We start from the raw sequence: 27,139 nt of genomic DNA on the forward strand, positions 1-27,139 counted from the left end.
AAAATAAATAAAAATAAAAGAAAATTTTAATTGTGAAAATACTGTACAGAGGGGTTACAATTACATGGGCAAGATAATGAGTACACAATAAAAAAAAATAAAATAAATTCTAAAAAAGAAATTTTTAAAAGTCAGATTTCTGAATTACATGGTATTCTTATACATTTTCATGTAAATAAGCCAGAAATCTAAAACATATACTTCATATTTTTTTATAATCCCAAATCTATAGATATCTTTTAATAAGGTAAAGCCTGTAACTAACACTTCCTACCTTCATTTGTATATAGTCATAAAACTTCTAAAACTGACATACTTTACCTATCTCCATTGTTATTAAAACTTAAATAATAAAACATAAAAATATTGTGAAGTCATTTAGCAGACTGTGCTATAATACCAAAATCTTTGTCTAGGACACACAAAGTCTTTGGGAATGTGATTTTGAAAATGTACCACAGTGCCTAAAAGTGAACTCTGAAATAAAGACACTAGAACAAATTCTAGATGGGTTATGTACAAAGCAACCTAGGAAGATCTTTAACCTCTGTGACCTATAATGACTTCATCTTTAAATCAGAAATAATAATGATATTTGCCTAATGTTTTATCATAGTTAAATCTGTCTGATGAGAAAAGCCTTAAAATCCCTTAGTGCCTGGCTAATTCAAGTGCTCAGCGAAAGCCAACTCTTGCTATTTTGTTGGAAGAATTTAACTCCATGAGAACATTGGCACAGAACATTGCTGTGAATGTTTTTTCTTGTTTCCTCTACTAACTCTTGGAAATAAGGCAAATGAGGCCAAAACCAGGACAATGAACTATTGTAGCAAGAAAAGACCTACCTCCAATATCTTTCTTAGAGATCTTGTAGGCTAAAGAAGAGGAAGGCCTTACCTATACTTGGGCTGGAACAACATGTGGTTGGTCATGATGTGAAATAACAATAGACAATTATGCCATCCCAAGAAGAACTAAGGACAGAAAGGAGGCCGAGGTACAGAGAACCTCAGAATTCCACGGGAGGCCCACAGAGAGTGCCAGATTTCAGTTCTCTGCCTTCCTCAGAATTGCCCGTTCTGAAAGTCATCCAAGAACCTCATTTGTACAATATGGTCTTCTGAGTTCTGCCATGTTGCCTTTCTTTTCTTTTTTTAAAATTTTTTAATTTTTATTGTCAAGGTGATGTACAGAGGAGTTACAGTTACATAAGAAAGGTAGCGATCAGGTGTGATGTAATGACAAGCTGATTTTTTCTTCTTATTTCTCTCCTTCCTCATCAATCCCCAAACAATACCTGTGGAAGTATTCCTTGTATATATTTTGATATCCTGTTATTAGGTATATACAGTTTGTGAGTATATTTAACTTTTCATTAGTATGTCTTTATCTCAAGCCTAGGCCTCATGCATGTATTATTAATGCTGTGCATACAACGCTGCCATATCTTCAGCTCTCTCTCTTGGAAATGTACTATACTTTTTAAGTGATGATAATCCTCCCCCCCCCCCCCCCATCTTCATTTTCTTGGAGAATCCAAGCAAAGAGGAACCAAAGTACCTTCTAATAAAGAGTATCATTCCTTGAAAAAAAAAGAAAGGCAGTGATTACATTTCTTGTTTAACTTATCCCTTCCTTCATTTTTCTACCACTTTCCCTTCCCCTCAGTATCCCCCCAAGTTGTACAGATCATTTCCAACATATTGTCTTGTGAGTATCTCAGTTGCATAAGTACTGCTCCCCTTACTAGCCCTGTGGTTCACTGCCAGGAGTACACTGTCTTGTCTTAATGTGTAATAACTCTCCCTCTTCTCTCCCCTGCTCAGCTCATGCATCCTACTCTTCTTTGGGTGGTCGGGGGGTCGGTTGTGGAGCTGGAACTCTGGGCCTGAGCGCTGTCCCTGTGCTCTTCAGCTCAAAGCAAGCACTCTACCACAGCGCCACTTACTTCCATTTTTCTAGTGGTTTATTGGAGCTAAGAGTCTCACGGACTTTTCTGCCCAGGCTGGCTTTGAACCGCAATCCTCTGTTTCTCAGCTTCCTGACTAGCTAGGATTATAAATTGAGCTACTAGCATTCAGTTATGTTTTGTTATCATTCGTTATTATTTAGAAAAATTGTCTTTTGTTGCTATTGCTCTACTGCATCATTCATTTTTGTTACTTTTACTGATTACATTCAAATGAATTCTAGCTACTTCCTGTTCCCAATTCACCTCTGTGTTATGCTATATGCATAAAATACTCTGGCTTTAGAGCTTCGTTATAACTTCATTGTATTCTTAAAAACTGTAGTTTTATTTTTAGTAATCTTTTCATGTCTTTTATGTCTGATAAATGCCACAATTTGAACTCAAATCTCTCTGCATAAAACCAACCATACTATAACCGTTCTTTTTGTTACCTCTATCTAGAAGTAAGAGGAAGGAAGGAAATTCCTTTATTCTGTTTCTGTGTCTGCTTCTTGATGTCTTAAATTGTGAGTGGTTTTATTTCCTTATAAACATAAAATTAAGCTACGTGCTAGTAGTTGTAATCCTTGTTATTCAGGAAGCTGAGATCTGAGAATTGATTTGAAGTCAGCCCAGGCACGAAAGTCCATGAGACTCATCTCCAATTAACCACCAGAAATCCAGAAGTGGAGCTGTGGCTTCAAGTAATAGAGCACTAGCTTTGAGCAAAAAAGCTCGGGGACAGCATCCAGGCCCTGAGTTCAAGCCCCATGACCACAAAAAAAGAAATAGAATTAAAATCTACTCTTATATTTTATGAGCAGTAAATGGAATAACTGTAAGAGTTTTAACATTAATTGATTAGTTATTGCATTCCATTCTACTTATGAATGGCCCAGGCGCTGAGTTCAATCCCCATGATCGACTCTATATATATTTATACACACATATATGTGTGTGTATACATATATATACATATATATACAATATATCATATATATAATGAGTATATATATATATACATATATATATACATTTTTACATTTTCCAAAACCATGAGGTAGAAAGATAATCTGCCCACATCATATTGTAATATTGTCATATCTTAAATTTCCACTTTGCTTGAGACATTATTCTAGATGTATGGTCTTGCTTTTTCCTTTTATGTAGAAAGTGAATATTATTGAAAAGGGAGAACACCAAGGCATGGTGATTTACCCAAGATTACACAGCTATACAATAAGAACTAGGATTTAAATATATGGTTTAACACCATAAATTTGCCTTGTAATTATCACAATACACTAACTTACTTGGATTACTTGTTTTATATTTCCAGAGCCATATTAATAAAACCTCAGATTTGAAAAGCAATTAAATGTAAGGTCTAAATATCAGTACCACCTTATATTCAGACTAGACAAAAACTTCCCCCCAAAAATCTGTTTTACTTTTGTTGGATGCCAAGTTTCCATTAGTACAATATCAGGAACAGTTGGTAAATATCATTTATGAAACAGGTTCTATGAAATATGTAGATTACTAGAGGAAACAAAAGTGTTTTTCATATTTCTCAGTATGTCTTTCTTGAAAATTAGGTGTTTTATAATGAAGACATTTTCCTAGTAGACTCAACAGTCTAACTAAATGTCCTAGAGTGCTACCTTTGAATTGTCTGGCTATGAATTATAGGTAACTTTATGCAAAATGAATTCACCAAGGCAGGTTTAAGTGTAGAGTCCAAACATAATAAAATACATAACAGTATGTAGTAAAATATTTCTCTTGAATATTTGTAGTAAAATATTTCTCTTCTGGGGTATTTTTTCTTGAAATATAAGTTCATTGAGCTATTAAAATGATTGACTTGTACTATTTAATATAGTTTGTGTTTGTGAATTTTCTAAGGAGTGTGAATCAAATAATGAATAGCTTTTCAGCATCAACTGTTGGAAAACAAGCAATATTTTCAATTTACTTGTCCTTTATCAGACTTAGGTCATCTTGTTTAAGAATTCTTTTAAAAACTATGCCTGAAGTCATTCTAAATTATGTTTTCTTGTTGCCATGTATTGGTTAAAAAGCTACCATTTTGAGGCTGGGAAGGTGGCTCAGTGGTAGAGTGCCTGCCTTGCCTTGTATGCATGAGGCCCTGGGTTCCATTCCTCAGCACTACATAGCAGAAAAAGCTGGAAGTGGCACTGTGGCTCAAGTGGTAGAGCGCTAGGCTTGAGCTGAACAGCTGAGGGACAGTGCCCAGGCCCAGAGTTCAGGCCCCATAACTGAGAAAAAAAAAGCTACCATTTTACAATCAGAACTTCTGCATGTTCAGAGCTCAATTGGGTGCTGAAATTGCATATGACCTAAACAGATTCAAAAGCTTGCAGACCCACACATGTTTATAATGGACATACAAAAGTATGTATTGACAATTTATAGTGAGCAGGTAGATTAATAAATCAAAGTGGAGATTAATTCCTATCCCATGGAGAATTAGAAAGAAATCTAGAGTTTGAATTCATGAGATGTCCAGAGTAGAAGATACATAAATTTGATAAAAGGTGACTTCTCTTTTGATGCAAGTATTGTAGTTATGTAAGTCTGATTGTTCTTTTATATAGAGACTTATCATTATCAAATCCATATACAGAGCCCTCTCTTGTATCACGTTTATCTTTTTTAAAAAATATGATCTGTAATCAATCATAGAAAGGTGTTGCCATTTAATAAAGCAGTTCATGAATACAATATATCTTTTTCTGAATTTAATGTTATCGTCAAGGTGATACACAGAGAGTTTACAGTTACATGCATAAGGAATTGAGCACATTTCTTGTCAAATATTCCCCCCTCATTTTTCCCACTTTCCTTCCCCGATCCCTCCCCAAGTTGTAAAGTTCATTTCCAACATATTGCTTGTGAGTATCGCTGTTGCATTGGTTCACCCTTTGTCCTTTGTCTCATCATTTTTATCTTGATTACTATCACCCCCTTTCAATTTACCTGTCATGGCTCCTCAAGAGCCTCTGCTGCACTCTGAGTTTTGACTAATTATAAGATTTGCTTATTGTATGTTAATTACCCAGTTACTAAAAGGCTATGGAATTTCTCTTAACTTTCATAGCCCCATAGTTTGTTCAGTGTTTTTTGACTCCTTGGTAATGTGTAAATAAAAGAAATAAGAAAGATATGCATCCGTGGCTCACATCTTTAAATCTAGAAGTTCAGGAGGCTGCTATCAGAGATCATGGTTCACAGCCAGTTCAGGCAGGAAAGTTTGTGAGACTCATCTCCAATTAACCACCAAACAGTTGAGGTGGAACTGTAGCACAAGTGATAGAGTGTTAGCCTCAATTTTAAAACTTCAGGAACAATATCCAAGTCCTGAGTTCAAATCCCAGAACCAGCACTAAAAAGAAAGGCTGAAGATGTCATGATAGAGTAAACTTTCCTGTAGGATGATCCTTAGTTTTAAGTAAATAATTTAAGCATTCTGGGTACACATCTAGGAAAAGATAAAGATACTGTGATGCAGTATGGTGCTAGTTCTCAGCTCACTGAATGAATCAAAAAACAGGAAACACTAGAATGTTACTGAAACTGATGTGAATCAGTCAGAAACACAGATCTTCTCTGTAATACAATAATAGAACTGAAAGCAGAAACTCTTTTTCATTTAGCCTAGAATAATGCCCCAGTCATATATCATATGTAAACATAATTATATTTATTTAAATTTATTAAAATATAGTGTATGAATCCTTCCATATATTAAAGCAAAGAAATATTCAGAATATTTTTTGAATTTTTGTTATTCATATTTTATTTAGTATATACAAATTTTCTAAAATATACAATGTCTGTTAATTGGTGAAGTTATTGAGGATTAGAGGAGCTTTACTTTTCTCCCTCCATTTTTAAATGTAGACTGCCAGAGATAAGATTAGTTTTTGCATTTTTAAAAAGTATAATTATAAAATACTAATTACTTTTAATTAGTTATATATATATATATATGAAAACTGTCAAAGTATATATCCATAACAAACAAAAAATGATATACTAGATAAAATTCTTAGAAACTAGCAGTAGCAATGTAAACTAATGCAGCCACTATGGAAATCAGTATGGATCACCTGAAAAAACTAAAAGTAGCTATATTCTATAATCCATTGTACCATTCTTTGTCACACATATATCTGAAGGATTACAAATCAACATAACACGGAGATACCTACACACATATTTATTGAAGATCTGTTCACAGTAACCAAACTAGGATTAACAGAGGTGCGTAAAAACTGATGAATGGTAAAGAAAAGGTAGTACACATACATCATAGAATATTATTCAGCCATAGAGAAAAGTGAGCTCATATTATTTGAAGGAAATGGATGGAGCTGGACATCATCAAGTTGAGTGAGATAAACCAAACTCAAAGAGCGAAGTATTACTCATTTGTGGAATCTAATCTAAACTATAGTCCTAAAAAAAAGTATGATTGTAACTGGGTACTACTGTTAGGAGAGAAGAAAGGGAAAGAGAATGATAGAGGATTAATAATTCTGGAATACACCGTGTGTGTGTGTGTGTGTGTGTGTGTGTGTGTGTGTGTGTGTGTGTGTGTGTGTGTATCTCATTGAAAGCTGTTGTACAATAGGGAAATAAGGGAAACAAAGAAAAAGTGAACCTGAGGACAATAGTTTGATTAAAGTATAATACATACATGTGTGAACTACCCTGGTGAAATGCCTTGCACAAAGTAAAACTAGTATAATTAGTTAAAAAATAAAAAAATCATAACTTAAAAATGACAGTGAATAAGAGGCTCTGTTGTGTGGAGGGAAGCAGCGGAAGGGGGGGGGGGGCCAATGAAGAATGTGGATGGAGCTACATCTGGTCAAAGTAATTCAGATGCATGGATGCTAATAGAACAGTAAAACCTGTTTAAATTGTTTTAAGAATAGATTTTTTGTAAGAAAAGTGATGAAGAAGGGATTTTGATTGGGGTGCTTCCTATACATGTGTGGAAATACCACAATAAATACACAATTAGTAGATGACTGTAAATAACTTACTTTAAAAAAAATAATTCTCTTGTGTAGTTAAAATACCAACAATTTTATAGAAGTTATATTCATTTCTTAAAAGAAAGCTCAGAACCCGTACTACCTTAGTTACTCCATAAAACAAATAAAATAAATACTAGATGACAAATTACATTTTAAAACATGAAAATTCATTTATTAGCCTGGAAATTGTTAAAATTTGAAAATTTTTGAAGATCCTATTTTTAAAGGATTTCCTTTGTAAGAATTGATTTTTCAAAAGACAAAGGATTTTTTATTAATATATCAATATCTTAATCTATTAATTAAAATTGTCCATGAAACATAAAATCCCATTCCTACAGTAACTATACACATCTGTAAATTTTTGTATTTTAATTTTGAAAAAATGCCATTCGACTTCTTGCATAATCTGTCATCGCTGCATGAATCACTCCTTGTTAAAAACTTCTCTCAGAACTTTCTGGGAAATGAAGTGGGTAGGAAATTAATTTCTTATTTGGAAGAGGCTTAGAATTTTAATAAGCCTATTGTTTGAACCAAAAACCACAAAATTAGCATTTTGCTAATTGCTAGGCTTAAATAGCTGTGAACCAAAGACATCTGCCATCGCCTAGCTGATCACCTGGCTTGCTCCTTTCCAGTCTTGGGTTCAAGGTACTGTGTTCACATATGGACATTTTGATAAGATTTGATGTTTCTTTCTTTCATTCTTTGTAAAAATGAACTTGTAACCTTCTCCATGTTTATAAAATATTGATTATTTCTGACAAGATGCTAGTAGCTTAACAATGTGTTTGCAGTTTTTTTTATTATCTCAAATATTTAGGTAATTAGTCAATATGGTTTTTAAAAAATCATTGGATAATTTTGTAGCTGAGATTTATACATTGAAAATGTTATACTTTAATTTTAATTTTGTTGATATAGGATATTAATATTATTTACTTCTGGGAAAATCTGTCAGGCAAAATAAACTTATCTTTATAACTACCAAAGCAAAAACCATTTTGTCCGGCTATCTCAAATCCATTTTTATTCATTTCACTGATAAAATTAATTACATAGCACATACATTAATGACAATTCTGGATGACTTCTTTCATGAAGATGACTAAATTTAGCCATTTGTCAAGGTAAAATGCATATACAGTTTTGTAGTTTACAATATACAATATACCTTCTTTACCAAAGCATTCAGGTTTTAGGTAAGACACAGAAGAATTACCATGTTAAATGCTGTGTAAATAAAAACGTGTAATTGTGTGTTTTCCTTAATTTCTCTGAAGATTAGTTTCTCAGGACATGTAAATGTTAGGATCTCTACGTTCCTGCAGTGCATTGGAACTCTAGAACTCTAGCAATCAGGTATGATGTGATATGAAAATCATATCAACTATACAATTCAGTTTCTTCATCATGTAGCAAAACACAAAATCATGACTATGCCTTTACAAACATTACTGGATGGAAGTTAGTAACTTTCTACATTGTGAACTAGCAGTATTTTTTAAGACTCAAAGAAAATGATGCACTGAGATTGTTTTTAAAGAGAAACACTCTCTGGTCAAAACAAATGCCAGTTCACTGTGGATTTTATGTTATTGCCCACATTAACAAATCCAGTCATCTAAGAGGAAAAGCTCTATTCTAATTGCATTTAAATATTGATGCTGCTCCATTTTTCTAATGAAGCTAGAATCACCATTTTAAGGCTCACACGATGGCTTTAGAATTTTACTAAATTAGAACGCTGGCAAAACATTGCTATTTCTAAGAAATATAAAAACAAAGAGAATGCAAAAATGTTAACTTGAGTAACAAAATTTAAAACATTAAGTTTATATCACCTCTCTAATGAACACGCTTTTATCATAACGTTTCTCTGTTGAAAAAGTAAGGATTTAAAAAAATAAATCTTTTATTGTTAATAAGACGACTTTTCTCCCCGTCCCCAATTCCTCTGTTGTAGGCCTTTGCACCATGAAGCTTCTTATCCTGACCTGCCTCATGGCCGTTGCTCTTGCCAGGCCTGTAAGTACCGTAGAAATTTAGGAAAGTCCTATATTTTTGTTGAAAATGACCTGACACAAACATAATATAGAGTAATCTTTCCAGAGTACCATTTTATATCCACATTGGTTATTGAATATTAATGTCTTTCCATTAGAAATGGGGCAACTGTTCACATTTGGCACATCATTATGTAATCTGCCCAAACATCTAACTCTAAATACTATTTGAAATTTAATAATCACACAATTTTAAAAAAATAAAAAGAGAGAAAAGAAATAAGGTATTGCCTAACACAATAACTGGTATTACATAATGTGATCATGCTCTTTTTCCACATAACGGAGAATGAATATATATCTTAACATGTGGGAGGTATCCAATATTTCTTTCAAGTGTGTCCTAATTTAGGGCCCAAAGCCAAACTCTCACTTGAGATGGTTTATGTTACCTTATGTTTTCTGATGGAATAGACAGAAGTACTCCAAATAAACCAATAAGCCATAGGTTTATACAATCATCTAATTACACATAATTCAATTATACTAAATTTGACTGTGTCCTTAAACAAATTGTAGGTGGAGAGTCATTTTTATACAATCTAATTGGTGATTAAATTAAAACAGGCACTGGGCACCAGTGGCTCACGCCTATAATCCTAACTACTCAGGAGACTGTGATCTGAGGCTCATGGTTCAAAGCCAGCCTGGGTAGGAAAGTCCATGAGACTTTTATGTCCAATTAACCACCAGAAATCTGGAAGTGACACTGTGGCTCAAGTGGTAGAGTGCTAGTCTTGAGCTGAAGAACTGAGGACAACACTCAGGCAGAGTTCAAACCCCATGACTGAAAAAAAAATTAAAGCAGGCAAAATTCAATTAAGTATACATTTTGCACCCAAACTTTTATAATTGTCTAGTCACTTTAGGACCATTGTGTAATATAAACAATTGCAAAATGCAAACAAATTCTTTATCATTTTGAATTAATCAAAGTTACTTATTTTTTTCATTTTAAAGACTTTGTACATATTTTTCTCAATTCTCTATTATATGTCTAAAACAAATAAGCTATTTTGCTTAGCTGTGATATTTGTCAGTAAAATAATTAATGATTTTTTTTGTTCCTTTCAGTACCCAGGGAAATTTGATCTTGACAAACTTTGCAATTATTATTAAATATCTTTCTTAAATAGCAGTGTGTGTGTGGTTAAATAATTACTGTCTTTTTGTTTGTTTTTGTTGGTTAGGGGCTTGAATTCAGGGCCTGGGTGCTGTCCTTGAGCTTCTTTGCTCAAGGCTAGTGCTCTACCATTTTTGAGCCACAGCTCCACTTCCTGTTTTTGAGTGATTAAATGTAAGTCTCATCAAGGCTGGCTTCAAACTACCATCCTCAGATCTCAGCCTCCTGAGTAGCTAGGGTTATGGGTGTAAGCCACCGCATCCAGCCATATTTTTGTATTTTACTTATTTCTGCTTTATAATTCTTACACTTTTTTGCAGAAACTTCATTTTAGACATGCTGAAGTTCAAGTAAGTATTTTTTCTCCACTCCTGTATATGATTTTGTTTGATTCTATTCTATTCTATACTATTTTGCATTTCATTCTAAGTGTGCCACTTAAATAGTGATATGCTGACATTTACAGATCAAAGCTAGTCCTTCCTTTCTCTAGGAAAACAATTTGTCTCACTTTCACTGAGCTATAGTTTCTTTGTCATAAGCCCTGACAGTTTGAATTCTTTTTTATTTACATAAAATTTAAAAAGAGAACACCAATAAAAATAGTGTCCTTATTCAAAAAAAATAATCAAATATTTTTTGTCTTTACATTAACTCAAGCATCTGATTTTTAACGTGGTCTTATTTGCCACACTGAATCTCAAATTAATAATCATTATCATACCATTCTACTAAAAGAAATTCATCCTCCACTCTGTACAGGAAATTTAATAATGTCATGCTTACATTATATTCTTTGCAGAATCAGGAAGACAGCAGTGAGGTAAGCTGACTATACATATACTTGTCAAGTTTCTCTTTGTCTTCTAGCTTAGCCACATTAGCCACATGTCGAATGACTATCTTTTTCTTTTTTTATGCCATTCCTGGGGCTTGGATTCAGAGCCTGGATATTGTTTCTGAGCTTTTTTGTTCAAGGCTAGTGCTCTGACTTGAGCCACAGTTCCAGTTTCGGATTTTTGGTAGCTAATTGGAGATTCATGTAGTTTCCTTCCTAGGCAGTCTTCAGACCATGATCATCAGTATTCAGCCTGCTGAATGATTTCAGGCATGAACCACTAGTGCTGGCTTTGAATGACTTTGTTTTACAATTTTATTAATCAATTAATTAATTAATTTAGTGCCATACTGTGGCTTCAACTCTGAAAATCTAGCTCTCATTGAGTCTTTTGCTCATGACTGACACTATACTACTTGAGCTACTCTTACAGCCTACCAAATTTGGGGATAATTTGGGATGGAATCTTGTGGACCTTTTTGCTTGCTCTGGCTTTGAACCTTGATCCTCAGACCTCAGCCTCCCGAGTAGCTAGGATTAAAGGCATTAGCCACTAACTAGCACCTGGCTTGAGTGACTTCTTCATTCCAATTCTATTTACCTTCAAATGTATCCAAATATTTAGCTACTCAGGTACTCTTTCAATTCTGTTTTGCTTTAATCCCTATTCACAGTGTCTCCTTTGGACATTTTTTAAAATATAGATATAACAAATTTCAAGACCTAGTAAAGAAGGAACCAGTTAAGTTGTTTTCTTTAAATTTTAAAATTACAAGGCAAAACTAAAATCTATTATCTTATTCTTTTATGTGAAAAATCTGATATAGCAAATTTAACCAAACCCTAGTGTTCCAAAAACATAAAAGTTCACTTGGTATGTTTTTTCATATATTAAGGGGATATAATATGATAATTTTATACATGTATACTTTGTGTGGTAATCATGTCACTTTTATAATTCACAATTTCACTTCGCCAGGGAATCCTTAAAGAAATAAAAGTTCTCAGATACAATGCTGTAAGTTTTACCTATTTGTTCCCAAAGCATAAGCATATTTTTCTGGGAAGACCAATTTAAAATTTTTATAAAAATATTTTTAACGTAAATTAATCAAACTTTTCCTTCATTAAAAATCTGCTCTAAATTTTAATTTTGCTACTTCTCAAATACTTGAACTTACCTTTGCATACCCAATATAAACTTTGCAATCTCTATGCCCATTATGATTGGATAATTCAATCGTACATAATACTCCATCTATTTTGAAGTCTTCTATAATTTTGTGACTGGTTTGATAAAAAAAAAAAAAATTTTAATTCAAAGCCATTATTTGAAAGATCTAACAAGTAATCCAACTTCATCTGAATAGATTTTAATATAACTTTTATTCCTTTCTTTTAAAAAAATTTAGCATACACCCGTAGACATCAGACAGGTAAGAATGCCTCCACAAAACATACTACATTTCAAATAAGAAAGATGTATTTAAATCAAGCAACCTAAAAGCTTTGCATGCAAACATTAAAAAATAAAAACAAAGTAAAACTTTGTTTTAACATAGTTCAAGTATACATTAATACATACCTTATACAAAGAAATAATAGCCAAAAATACTTAAGTTTCTCATATTAGCTATTCATAGATAAGAATATTATTTTGAAATTTGGAGCAGCACCACCCAAGGGGTAATATCTTGCAGGATTCTACTCATTTTTTCTCTCTTTTCATTTTTTCCATCTTATTCCCTATCCATAAGGAAATCATCAATGATCTGAATAGGGTAAGAAACATCAATGGAATTTTAAATATTTTAATAGTTTCTAATATTTAAAATACATTGTACAAACTACTCTTTCTTAACTTTAGCAGAGAGAACTTCTGACAGAAAAACAGAACGATGAAATCAAGGTACCAAAGGATGCATTAAAAAAGTAGTGTGACAAAAAATACATATATTTAAAATAGGGAAATGTTTTATTTGACTTTTTCTCCTTATGGGAGAATTTATCCTATTCTTGACATTCTTAAATCACATATTAAAAATAACTAATAAATTCTATTAAGAATTTAAATGTCTACTGATTTTATGGACATACCTATGTAGCTATGATGATGATGATGCAATACATCTATATGACTGATTGAATGATAATCAAATGCATGCATAAATCATACATAAGTAACATTAATGAGTAACTGTAGAAATAAATAAATAAAGCATGATCCACCTAACCTATACTAAGCAAAAGTAACTAAATTCTTCATTGGAGATATTTTTATAAAGTAATATATGTACCTGAAGAATGTTTTGTATATTAACACTTTATAATTCTTCTTTTTGGGCCCGGATTGTCTACAAGTGTATTTGATCGATTTAGTAGTGAAAGACTACATAGTGTTCAAATTTCATGATATTAAAAAACATCTATCTTCTTAACTGTTTTTGATTCATGATGTCTTTTTATTAGAATCAGGAAACTACAATGGAATCTATTGAGGTAAAGCACTTTAACACTATTCAACTCAATATGAAAAGAAAATAAGTATTTCTTGTGAAAATGAATAAATAATTTCTCTTTGTAATTTAAAGAAAGATACTATGGCTTGCTTTCCACAGAATTAGGTAACTAAATCAACAAATATTTGGAATGTATTTTTAATATATAAAGTCACCACTCTTTGTGCTGATTGGTCATGAAAGTGAAGAAAAAAATCCATTTTGCTTGAGTTATTTTTATACCATTGAACCATACTTTCTTTGGGTGCATTTACATTTATCATGTGATATTTTAAATGAAATGTTTCTGTAGAATGTCCAAAAACTAATTTATACTAGCTGAAAGGAAAAGTGCTAATATTCTAATAGGTATTTGCCACAATGGAAGTATTCAAATAATTTTCACTAAACTCAAAAATGTGAACTAGAAAGATAATTTCTTTAATCAGCTCAGACCGAAATTGAAAATATTTTTTCTTATTTCTTAAATTTTTGCCTCAAATTTCTATTTTGTCATCTATTTCCTTTGGCAATTTTATTTTTACATCTTACTATTGCCATTAGAATATAAAGTCCCTCTCTTTTCTTTTCCAAAGGAACATGTTGCAGTGGACCCTATGGTAAGACGTTTTTATTTTTAAAGATTTTTACACTTTTACACATCGCACATAGTATGTTCAGTTTGCTTCATTATTTGTTTGCATCACAAAAATCTATATTGTTGACATTCTATATTATGGCATTGATTAGTTTTAATAAGTGAAAATAATATTTCAATAAGTGAAAATAAAATAATGAGTCTTTAAGTTTTCTTGGAAGTTAGTCAGTTTTCCTTTAGCATTTTTTCAGGTAAAATTGACACTCCATGACAATATCTTACAGTTGCTCTTTATTTGTCACACAATTATGATGTTCTAGGAGTGAGCAATCTCTGTGATGACACTGAACTAAGTGTCCTTCAAAAAATCTAAGCATCATAACACTTTCTTTCTCTTAGCAGAGAGCATGTAGCAGCAGCTCATCAAGTGAGGTAAATGATTTTAATATTAATTCAGAGTTTGAAACAGGGTAATCTGAGGGTTCCAGATTCCCACGAAGTTCCATTGTTCTTGGCACTTTGTAGGTGATATTATCCTAATTTTAGTACATAATCATCAACAAAGTAAGAAAGCAGCTAGTTGTCAAAAGAAAACAAATTCACAGAACTATTACTGGACAGACAAGTCAACCTGAATACATGTGATATCCCAGTGTTTTGTGTCCTTTATTTGATTAATTTCTACTTATTGTCTTTCCCAGGTTCTAATATAACTATCACTAACAATCCCAACAATATATTGCCTTTGAAACCAATGATGTATATATTTTACATTCTGTGATTAGAAATCAGTTGACTATACATCTAGCAACCATTCATTCCATTCCCTAGTTAATCTACAGAGAAAAGATAGCAAGCATAGCTGAATAGAGATCCTTCACTCTGACTTTGGAAGAATGACTTCATCTAGGTTACAAAATTAAAAACTGAACCAAGAAAAGTATGTAGGGTCTAATAGTTCAATAAAAAATATTACTTTCCACCCACCTTCTGGCAAAAGCAGTTAGAAAAGGAAAACAACAGAATACATAACCCAAATTATTCATCTTAACTGACTGGGATTTTACATGTTATAGTTATTTATGAATAGTCCCTGGGTGATTAATAGTCTTACCCCAAAGTATTAAATGTTTGCATGTTTTTATTTTTATTAAGGAAGATGCTTCCATTAACAGTGAGGTAAGCTATAGTCACTAAATTAAAAATAAAATTACTGCCATATTGTTTGTACAATTAAATTTACTTGAATAATCTTTATTTTCTTTAGCAGAAGCACATTTCTACTGAAGAGATGTCCAGACAGCACTATCTGGTAATACTTCATCAGTTTATCAAAAGCTGAGATATCAAAATATAAATAATAGTGTATTGAATTCTTCTTAGTATATGCTGGATTTTAATCGATAGTAGGAATTTTGAAGGACTTTAAAGTTTACTCTTTCTTTTCTAAAAACAAATATAACAACTATTTTACTCAGAATATATATTTCATGTTTTCAGTTGGTTATTTTATTTTATGGCTTTTGTTTGGCCACAATGAGCTTAGTAAATTAAAGCTTTTAGTAAAAAGCTCTATTATTTACCACTGGAATATACATTAGGCTTATTTATTTATGGTAAGTATAAAAGGTAAAGTATAAAATAGATTGAAAATGAGTATATTTAACAAAATAATAGTAATCAATTTATAATAATATTTAATGATATAAATTCATTTATTACTCATAGCACATAACATATTCCAGATAAAGGTTACATAGTATAAAATACATTATTTTTTCATTATTTTTTATTGTGAAAATACCATACAGAGGGGTTACAATTACATGAGCAAGGTAATGAGCACTTTACTTATCAAGCATTGTTGCCTCCTCCTTTATTTCCCCTTCTTATCCCCCCCTCCGCCCAGCACCAAAGTTGTAAAGTTCGTTTTTCGTCATAAATGTCTTGTCCATCTCATTGTTGCAATGGGTCCACCTGTATCCCTATTTAAACAAAATTGGTTTTTCCCTTCCCCTCCACAAATTATACCAACATCAAATACAGTGAAAACAGGGGTTAATGGATCAAGAAAATGTGGCATATATACACAATGGAGTTCTATGTCTCCATCAGGAAGAATGACTTTGCCCCATTTGTTAGGAAATGGAAAGACTTGGAAAAAGTTGTATTAAGTGAAGTAAGCCAGGCCCAAAGAAACATAGGTCCCATGGTTTCCCTTATTTGCAATATCTAGTATATGTCTGAGTCAAGCAAAAACGGTCAGATAAGTTGATGTTAGGCGAAATGAACCCCAAGATAAGGATTCAAATGTTTTTGTCTTTCTTGCTATTGTGTCTAACGTACTTATAAGATGATTTCTTTGTTGCTTTGTATGTCCCTCCCACACGGTAATACATTACTTTTTGAAAACTTTGTTCATTGAAAATTCTGATTTAATTTGGACAAACAAATTTTCAGTCAGAAAACAAGAAGCTTTTTGTTTTATTTTTGACAAGACTTGTATTACAATATCCAGATTTATATTTACACTGTAGTTATTTTAAGTTAAAGTAAGTATAAAAGTAATATTTCTAATGTTTTAAAAAAGGAATCACTAAATTATTCCATTTTACTTATGGTGAAGACAGCAATTATGTGGTATTAATAGTTGCTTATGTTTCACTTAGGGAGAGGATACTGTGGGATTCTTGTTTAATTATCTGAAAATAGTTGGTTGAGCTGAATGATACCTGAGAAATTGAGAATATTTTTCTTTGAAACAGGAACAGCTTTTTAGAGTGATCAAAAACAGACAACTCCAGTTGGTAATATTTTGTTTTTGTAATACAAATTCGTATTCCACTGCAGAGCTACAATAAAGTTTTTTAAATGTTTAAATGTTTTAATATTTCAAATATTAATTATATGCCTATTAATATTTAAATTTTAAGTTTTTTCTTAAGAAATTATTTTATCTAGCTTTAACCATTAATAATAATTATCTAATTTTATATCTATGTACTGGCAAGATTTGTTTCCATTTATAAGTGGACTAAAGTTGCATATCAGAGCTATAATTACTAGCCAGTGAGAATTTAGTTAAATTACATTTACCTCAAATCTTCTTATGACCTCACTGAAGCATACATTGTACTTGAGAATATATCGTGGTGAGAATATATCGTTGATTTCCCCAAATTCAAAAAGATAATGTATATGAGTATCCTAGCTACAAAAGCTACAGTGAGTCATTCACTTCTATAAGGCTACAAGTCATGCAGGTGCAATGATGGCTTCATATAATTTTATAATTGTGTGGCCAGTACTTGGAGTGAATGTTGGTATCTAGTAAATATTGATTAGTTGCAAATGAATATAATCAACACACTAAAAGAAACATTTTTTTCTTTCTTTAGCAATCTCTTCTTGCCCAGGTAAATTTATTTATTTAATCTAAGATATTTTAATATTTCTTTAACTTGTTATATTTTTATAATGCATGGTTTTTAAATGCAGAGCTCTCATCCAAGGATAGTAATGCTTTATTTAAAATTTACTAATGAGGGGCTGGGAAGGTGGCTCTGTGGTAGAGTGCTTGCCTCACATGCATGAGGCTCTGGGTTCAATTCCTTAGCACCACATAAGCTGAAAAAGTCAAGAGTGGCACTGTAGCTCAAGTGGTAGAGCACTAGTCTTGAGCTGAAGAGCTGAGGGACAACATCCAAGCACAGAGTTCAGGCACCATGACCAACAACAACAAAACAAATAATAGTGTTAGAAAAGTGTTCTCATATTTTTCAATAATCCTAGCATAGAATAAAATTTATCCTAAATTCCTTGGGTGACTATATTATCATGATGAATTAGTAAATAAATGTATGTTAATAGATGCTTAAATATTCAAAATGTATTTTCTTTTATTCAGGAGCAAATTCGCAGAATGAATCAGCACAACCAAATGCAAATGGTAATATTTTGTCATATATCTTATGAAATAAAAATATATCATGAAGTTTAAATTTATTTGCTGTACATATTTTCCCAGTTTTGAATATGTATTTTCTTCCCGAGGAGTTTTTCTCACGCCCTATCTCTAAAAAATTATAGTAATTAATTCGAAAGACAAGAACTGTTTTTCGCTACTCTTTGAAATGGAATCGCCTCTTAGAAGCCAAGCAATGAAGTGATAATCCCCATGGTTACATTAATTTTAGACATATTCTTTAATTTTATAATATCTGCAAATTTTGGGTTCTTAAGAGGAGTTTATCTTTACTAATCCTAAAATCAGTTTAATTGTTTCGGCGGGGCATATGGAGAAATCATCTGGAGAATCTGTCTCTATCAAAACCTTAGATCCTTTGTTTTCTCTATGAAGTACATTTGTCAGTAATACAGTACAGACGCCTCACGTACCATGACTTCCACAGCTTCTGATTTCATTTTCAAGCTAATAACCAGTAGCTAGGAGGCCTGGATTGCCACAGCAGTTCAGATAAATAGGGAGGCCCATTCCATACCTATCACTGAGCCCTTATTCAGAACTCACCAGAGTCTGATAATGACTTCATGTGTCTAGAAAAGAAGCAACAAAACAAAACAAAAACAACTGGAAAAAAATGGGTCTGTTCCTGAAACTCTAATAAGTGTTTACAATTTTGTTATTTCTTGTGACTTTAAATTTTTATCTGGTCTCAAGAAGTAAAATAATGATTCTCTTTTTCTTCTTTCCAGAGACAGCCTATGAAAGTGATGCATCAGGTAAATCGATGTGTATGAGAACGTGTGTGTGCTTGTGTGTGTGTCTGTGTGTATGTGTGATTTAGTACTTCCCCAAATAGAATCACACTTTCTATAAGCACTCAGGTTTTGTTTTGAAGAAACTAATTTACTACTAATTGCCTCATTCATGAGTGCTGTTCAAGTTATGTCTTACTGGCCTCTCCAGTGCTACTTCTAACATTGTGGAAGATGAGAGCCATGTTGTCACGCAGACACGGAAGGAAAGTCATTAGCCATTTCTGAGTGAAGATAGCTTTAGCCCAAACTTTTAAATCAGAAAAATTGTAACATGACATTCTTGCTGCCCAAAATCGATTTTTTATTTTGGTAATGTGTAGTGGAAACAATTTGGATTTTCAATCCAGAGCCTGATACCTCTATCAGATAACTATGAACACGTTTTGTATCCTCTTTGACCTTTGATTACTCACTTCTGGGAATACTAAAAGACTTTACAATTTCATATCTACCCTCAAACTTCCATATCTCAATGTGTGTAGTTTTAAAGTTTGTAGCTTGGTATGAATTTTCATGGTTTGGGGGCCATATATGGTTCAATTTCTATGTTTTATATAAATTACATATTATTTAAAACAAGAGATGAATAAACAAGTGGTGAAATTATTTTCCAAGATCAAAACATTGTGTTATTAATTAATCTTGTAATAATGGTTTGTCAGTGGATATCATATTTTAATCATAATTCTATATGGAATTTTTAATTTCTCATTGGCAAAAAAACAAAGTCAATTATCCACTTGTATTGCAGAGTAAACTAGTTTCATTTTTATGCAATTCTTTTAAAAAAGAGTGACCCTTTAAGTTTTTTTTTTTTAAAAGAGTTTTTGATAACAATAGTTTATGTTATGGTGTTCAATTGTATATAAATAATAAAACATTTTCTATCTGTTAATGAACAGGTCCCATTCTATCTTCAGGTGAGTTGATATTATAATGTTGAATGTACTTGATTTACAAACTCTAATATGGAAATAGGAAGGTCCAAATAGCTTCTCTTTAATCTTTATATTGTCAGAACAAAAGCTGCATCAGTTTTTATAGCCCAATTCCACCAAATATTTCTCCCATCTAAATGTATTAAAAATAGATAAACAGAAGTATCCATTCTGAAATTTCAGTAAAGAAAGTAACTTTTGACCCCCCCAAATCTAGCTTTTGGAAAGACAGTAGGCTAATAATTGGAAACTTAATTTTCTTCTAGTTCTGACATTCCTCAAAGTCATTTCATTTCATTCATCTTGAGTGTTCTTGGAATATTTTGACCTCAGTGTCCACAAGGACATATTCTTTCTCGTCCAAAATATCCATGAATTATGAATTAAATAATAACAAGTCTCATAGGACTGCTTTCTTCTCAGCTGTGATCATCAGATCTGTGTAAATAGTGCAGGTTCTTAAAGTTCAGTATTGACTAATGACATTAAAGAAGTGAGACGATGCATTTTTTTCATAGATTTGAAATGGCAGTTGCTGATACACTGCTGTGTTTTATCTTCGCTCTCTTCTCTTCCCTACAGTACCCCCAGGCTTTTGCTTATCCCTTTAATCCTTGGTTCTACATTCCACAAGTCATGCAGGATGCTCCTGTCCAAGCCATCGTAGACATCTTTAAGCCCACTACCCCTAAGAACGTTGAGAAATTTGTCATACCACAGTGGTGGTAAGTTTATTCAAATTCCTGAATTTTGGTATTCTACCAAAGAAGGTAAAATAGCCCAGAGAACATATTAAAAAAAATAAGATTTTGATTAAACATGGTGAATTAATGCCTATGGCCTAGTACTAGAATTTTCTAGAGTAGAAAATGAACAATACTTTCCAGTCTTGGGGGTTATATTTCTTTTTCAATAACAGAGAAACAGTGTTGTATGTGCTAGAACTGAAATTCATTACAATGAGGTTGATCTCCAAAGGAAAACAAGGAATGTCCTAACATGTAACTTATTATTTCTTCGTTTTAATTTTACTGAGTTTTAAGTGTTTTTTTTTTCTAGTCATACATATGGTAAATATAAAAATACAGCATAAGTAACAGAACAAAGATTTGGAAACCTCTAGGACCTAAATTAAAGTCTTGATATGTTTTCCTAACTGAAATCATATGATTATATTTTAAAGGTGATCAAATTTAATAGTTTTCACTAGACATATAGACCGAATATGTAGCACTCATGTTTGCTTGATTTAGTGATTGTTTTGCCAATTACATTCATCATATGATTTTATCAATTTTTTTAGAACAATTGAAACTGTTCTCAGGAATGCCACAATTATTGCACCTGGTAAGTTTAGAAATTGCACATTTAATTAATTCATTAATTTCATGAATTCCCTCTCTCTTTGACTTTTTCAAAGTCATAATATATTTAAGTGCTAACCTTCAAATTCATCTAATTTTAGCTAATATAATTTATAGTGCAGGATTAGGCTGTACAGATTTGTGAGGAAGTTGTTAATTGTTCCTAAAGATATACCTTTGTGATTTGTAAACCCAATTGTGTGATCCTGTTCCATAGGATCATGGCTGCCGAAAGCTCTAGCCAGGCACATAGTGAAACTGTCTGTTGAAAGGGTCTAATATTTGTTTTACTTAACTTCATCAACTATATTATGGCTTCTAACTATTTCTGTGTATATATGCACAGGTGATGTCTGGGTGCTTATGTGTGTGCTTTCCCTTTTTGTGATTTTTAAAATTTTATTGTAAAGTTGATATAGAGAGAGTAACCGCTACATAAGTCAGTTAATAGAGTACATTTCCTTTTGAACAGTCTCATCCCCTCCCTCATTCTCTCCCAATTTTCCCCTCCTGACTTCCCTTCCAACCCCAAGTATAGTTCATTTCCAACATAGTGTCTAGTGGGTTTTACTGGTGAATTGCTTTACCCTTGTCCCACCATTTCTGGGCTTCCCATTCCCTTTCTCAAATCAGAGAAACGTATATACAGGACAAAATTATATTAAAAAAAACAGTGACAGCACAACTATGTTTATTGCAGCATTATTTACCATAGCTAAGATATGGGACCAACCCAGGTACCCCTCAGTAGATGAATGGATCAAGAAAATGTGGTATATATACACAATGGAATTCTATGTCTCCATCAGAAAGAATGACATTGCCCCATTTGTTAGGAAATGGAAAGACTTGGAAAAACTTATATTAAGTGAAGTAAGCCAGGCCCAAAGAAACATAGGTCCCATGGTTTCCCTTATTTGCAATATATGTCTGAGACAAGCAGAAAAGATCAGATAATTTGATGTTAGGTGAAATGAACCCCAAGATAAGGACTTGAATGGTTTTTCTTTCTTGCTATTGCTTCTAACATATTTATAAGATATTTCTTTGTTGCTTTGTATGTCCCTCCCCCACTGTATAACCCCTGTTTTCACTGTATTTGATGTTGGTATAATTTGTGGAAGGGAAGGGGAAAAACAGATTGTTTAAATAGGGATACAGGTGGGCCCATTGCAACAATGAGATGTACAAGCTGTTATGTCGAAAAACGAATTTTACAACGTTGGCGGGGGAGGGGGGTGGCAGGGGATGGGAGGGCAGGGATGGTATAAAAAGTAAAAAATAAATAAATAAATAAAACAGCAACAGAAGTGAATAAAACAAAAAAGGAAAAAAAGAAAAAATAATCGTAAATAGTACAATTGTAGAAACCTCATGCCTCCATTTCTTGGAGTTCATTTTTAAAAGCATCATTCTGTGGTTTCCCTTTTTATTGGTGAAAGCTTTAAATAATTCAGATTAAGAAAAACGAAAAGATTCTGACATACAGGAAGCCTTTTCTTCTCATTGCTTTGCCATGTCATAGCATAAAACAAGAATTTCTCTTTCCATTAAAATATTTAATGTAACTAACCAAATATTTCTATTTCTCTTTACAGATGTGACTGAAATTTCTCTCTGAATGTCTCTTGTCTATTTGTCATGTGAAGCCATCCTACTCAAAGGTTTTGACTGCAACTTCAGAGTAGGAAAACACCGTGTTGCAAGAAATTATTTTCTTGACTTAGTCACTATTTTGGATAGCATATCATCCATTCCTTCAGCTAACTTTTCCTAGACAATTTATTGTCAACTTAGAATTGCATCATGCCAGTATGAAAGATCACCTGGTCAGAGGGGATTAAAGTCTTTACTAATAATTCTCTATGATAGAAATTTTGTTTAAAGTCCAAATTTCTCCTTCTGTTAGTGTTGTCATTTCAGGTGATGTGTGCAGTGACTGAGATTTTTCTTTCTTTTCAATAAACTACATTTTGAGGCACAATCTATGTTTTTCTATTATTATTCCAGTCATCAGTATTCACATAATCTTGTTTGGGGTGTGTGGTGTGTGTGTGGTGTGTGTGTATTTGTATGTGTGTGTGTGTGTTTGTGTGTGTGTGTGTGTGTGTGTGAGAGAGAGAGAGAGAGAGACCTTCTAGCTAATTTTTGTGACACTTTTGAAGATTCTATTTTAATGTTGTCTTCTGGCTGATGATGGCAGACCACATAAGGCATTTATAAGCTTGATCTAAGATCTTTAAAATCAGCTGTTTATAGAATATTTCCTATATGAACATATTTATAGATGCAGAAAGAAATAGCAATGTGATTGTTATAGGCACAGCAGAAATTTGCATGGTTATACAATTTACTGATGTCATCTGAATCTGTGTGAGTCGAATCTACTTGATCATAGCTCAGTTTATAGCAAGATAGATTAGAGGTCAACCTTGACACCCACAGCAACCAAATACAGTATGTTGTCCAGTGTTTTCGTGAGCCCAACCAAGAGCTATTTCTTCAAAATAGGTTTTCTGGTATCTTCAAAGTTTCCAGTAACATGTGCCTTTCTCTACTCCTACCCTACATTAATCAACCACTCATGATCCATTAGTGAGCCATTAAATCTACCAGATCAGGGCTGGGAAAGTAGCTCAGTGGTAGAGCACTTGCCTTGCATGCCTGAGGCCCTGGGTTCAATTCCTCAGCACACATAAGCAAAAATAAAAAAGCTGGAAATGGTGCTGTGGCTCAAGTGGTAGAGCGCTAGCCTTGAGCTGAGGGACAGTGCTCAGGCCCAGAGTTCAGGCCTCATGACCAGCCCCCCCCCCAAAAAAAAATCATGGGGCTGGGAAGGTGGCTCAGTGGTACAGTGCTTGCCTTTGCATTCATGAGACCCTGGGTTCAATTCCTCAGCACCACATAAGCAAAAAGAAAAAATCTACCAGATCATATTGTTCAATGACGAAGCCTCTTGTATTATATGTCAAAAGAGTCATTATGTGTTCATCAACCCAATTATAATATATACATATAAATGCATGAATGTATAAACCTAAACATATATCTTTTACTTTAAAAATCAAAAGGAAGCAATTTAACACTGGATATATTCCTTTATATTAGTGTTATGAATTGTAAGGAGAAATAACTTTTTTCAATGTAGATAAGGCTTTTCAAGTTACTCAGAATACTAAGCTTTCAGGAAATTAATAGAACAGGCAGGTCAGAATCTTCATAGAATAACCCTCTCTGTTTCTGATAGCATATAGATTCTCCAAGCTTCCAAGATAGTTTGTAGATCTTGTTTCATGATTTCTAGAATAATAAGGTAATCAATTTAATAAAGGCATGATTAACCATAGGATGATGAAACTATCACATTCCCAAAAATTTAATTGTAGTGTAGCCCCATGAAGAAGAAGCTTCTCCTCATGAGAAAAAAATTATTCTGTTACTACTTTTTTCCAGTTACTTTTAAAATCTGAAAACAGAAATATACTTGCTTGGTTCATTGAAAAGGTAATGCCAAGAATTGACCTGAAAATTGCTATACTTAAGTTATGACTGTGTCACCTCATTTAAATTTGTAATAATCCTTTCTTTTTATTCTGGTCATGGGGCTTGAACTCTGGGCCCGGGTGCTGTCCCTTAGCTCTTCAGCTCAAGGCTAGTGCTCTACTACTTAAGCTACAGCACTGCTTCCAGTTTTTTCTGTTTATGTGGTGCTGAGGAATTGAACCCAAGGCCTTATGCATGTGAAACAAGCACTCTACCACTGAGCCACCTTCCCAACTCTGTAATAATCCTTTCATATCCTCCAAAACCAGAAATAAAATAACATGTATGTTATTCTTTAACATCTATGAAATTTCCCTGGGGATGCGGTATGTTTTCACTATAGGGGACATGATAATGATTTCCATTGCCTTAGTCCACACATTGGAGGGACAGTATGAGGACAGGTCAGTTTCAAGGTTCCAATTATTTCCTTGAGGCTGGGAACTTTCCATGAACCAGTTAGATTAATTTAACTCAAAAGAAATCCCATCACAAACAAGAAGTCATCAGGACGTTCTGTTCATTCCAAGAGGAGCGAATCATCCACTCTAGTGGAACCCAGAAATATATTTACTGATCTCGGATATATTTGCGAATCTACATTTTTAAAAATAGTTCTCATTTTACTTTATTCATGTTTCCTGGAGAACCAGGCATCTGTGATTCAGACCTATAATCCACACTATTCAGGGAGCTGAGATACAGCTTTCAATTATTTAAAATTAAATGATAAGAATTAAAATAATATTGAAAATCTTAATCTTGAAATATATATACATATATATATATATATATACATATATATATATATGTATATATATGGTGTGTGTGTGTGTGTGTGTCTACCAAATGTCAGTTGTGGAATATCTTTCTTAGAAAGACAGCAATCAGTGGATTTGTGGCCCACTCTGATCCACCATAGCTTCATCCCTACTTGAATACATCTACAAATACATTATTCTAATTAAGATCAGATTAAGTCTTGACTATCTCTTTTGTAGTGATACAATTTACCCTCTAGACTTATTTATTTATAAAGCTTCATTATCTTGTTGAATATACAAGTTGCTTTTCAAGTTGTTTTCCTCAAAGTCTTGGAGATTGGGTTTGAAGCTAGCTGAGACAGAAAATTCTGTGGGACTCTTTTTTTCCAATTAAACAGAAAAAGCCAAAAGTAGAGGTATGGTTGATGTAGTAGAGCACCTTAGCTAAGAACTAAGGGAGACCACCTCAGCTTTAATACCAGAGCTTAGAGTGTAAGCTCTAATACCAGCAATATAACAACAACAACAATAATAATAATAATCTATATGTATGTAGGTTGTTTTGGACATTATATAGCATCTTGGCTCTGCTATTCAGTATTCATAAATAGATTCATGGTTTGTGTCTTGAATGAAGTGAATTCTGGATGTTGGAAACTGTAAGTGCTCATTCATTTGTGTATGTGAATATGTGTGTGTGTGTGTGTGTGTGTGTGTGTCATGTCTCTGTGTGTGTCTGTGTGTGCTGTAATATTCCATTGTATTGTATACTATAATTTGTTTATTCAAAATTACTGGTTACTATTAATAATTCAGCTCCTAAACTATTAATACCCCTTTGATTTTTTCTTAAAATGAATAATAGTACTCGAGAACATTGAGAAATATTTTAAGTTGAACACACATATATATATACATATATATATATATGCACTTATCCCAACAAAGCTCCAGACAAATATTTTTGCTTAACAAAATTTTAGTCAGGTTTCTGAACCTTCTATTTACATCTCTGTACTTTCTTGTGAAATACACGTTTAAAACAGAACCCTACAGAGCCTTTAAATAGTTTTAAAACAGAGCCTTTTTATTTAATCATCCTCAATATCTTACCAAATTTTTCCTCCCAACAACTTCCCCATGATAGCTAATCATGTGGCCTGTGTTTAGTTGAAATACTGTTAGCTTGGTTTGACCAGAATCCTTCTGACACCTGGTACTTTATTTAGAAAGTTTCCATCCACTCACCACACACTACTCTATTTCAGTTGGCAGTCCTGGAGTTGATTTGGAACCAAATCTCTATCCTCTCACATCAGTGTCTATCTTGGTAACTGAACAAACATGGTTACTGTGCTTTAAATACTACTGAACATATTTTTCAGCATTGTACATCTAAAATAGAACCGTTATTCACAAGATAAAGAATAGAGAGTTCTTGTGCCACTTTACATTTTAAAATAATCAGTTGCTAATCATTCTTTTGTGGGTTGGTATGGGAGGGCAATGCTTTTGTTTTCTTGGTATCTTAACTCTTGGTATCTGAGGCCCCCTGGTGGTTGTGTCCTGTTATTTTAAAGCGACTTTAATTTACATTTT

At 32.8% G+C, this 27,139-nt stretch overlaps 1 protein-coding gene and 1 long non-coding RNA gene across 2 annotated transcripts in view; both read left to right on the forward strand.

Moving 5' to 3' along the window:
* Csn1s1 (casein alpha s1) overlaps positions 1-15,491 on the forward strand; it is a 49,515-nt gene extending 34,024 nt beyond the window's left edge. Inside the window, exons 2-12 of the mRNA XM_042678378.1 lie at positions 8,993-9,054; positions 10,536-10,565; positions 11,018-11,038; positions 12,466-12,489; positions 12,811-12,834; positions 12,921-12,962; positions 13,523-13,552; positions 14,148-14,171; positions 14,549-14,581; positions 15,305-15,328; positions 15,417-15,491. Of these exons, the coding sequence (XP_042534312.1) occupies positions 8,993-9,054; positions 10,536-10,565; positions 11,018-11,038; positions 12,466-12,489; positions 12,811-12,834; positions 12,921-12,962; positions 13,523-13,552; positions 14,148-14,171; positions 14,549-14,581; positions 15,305-15,328; positions 15,417-15,491 (389 nt within the window). The remainder of the gene's footprint in view (positions 1-8,992; positions 9,055-10,535; positions 10,566-11,017; positions 11,039-12,465; positions 12,490-12,810; positions 12,835-12,920; positions 12,963-13,522; positions 13,553-14,147; positions 14,172-14,548; positions 14,582-15,304; positions 15,329-15,416) is intronic.
* A 2,562-nt stretch (positions 15,492-18,053) lies between these two features.
* LOC122106928 lies at positions 18,054-23,052 on the forward strand. The gene is made up of 6 exons (XR_006147250.1): positions 18,054-18,098; positions 18,866-18,892; positions 19,834-19,851; positions 20,452-20,594; positions 21,173-21,216; positions 22,832-23,052. It is a non-coding gene; the product is annotated as an uncharacterized LOC122106928 (long non-coding RNA).
* The last annotated feature ends 4,087 nt before the right edge of the window (positions 23,053-27,139 follow it).

Source organism: Dipodomys spectabilis, unplaced genomic scaffold (genome assembly GCF_019054845.1).
Source record: "Dipodomys spectabilis isolate Male_0828 unplaced genomic scaffold, ASM1905484v1 ptg000043l, whole genome shotgun sequence".
Lineage (NCBI taxonomy): Eukaryota > Metazoa > Chordata > Mammalia > Rodentia > Heteromyidae > Dipodomys > Dipodomys spectabilis.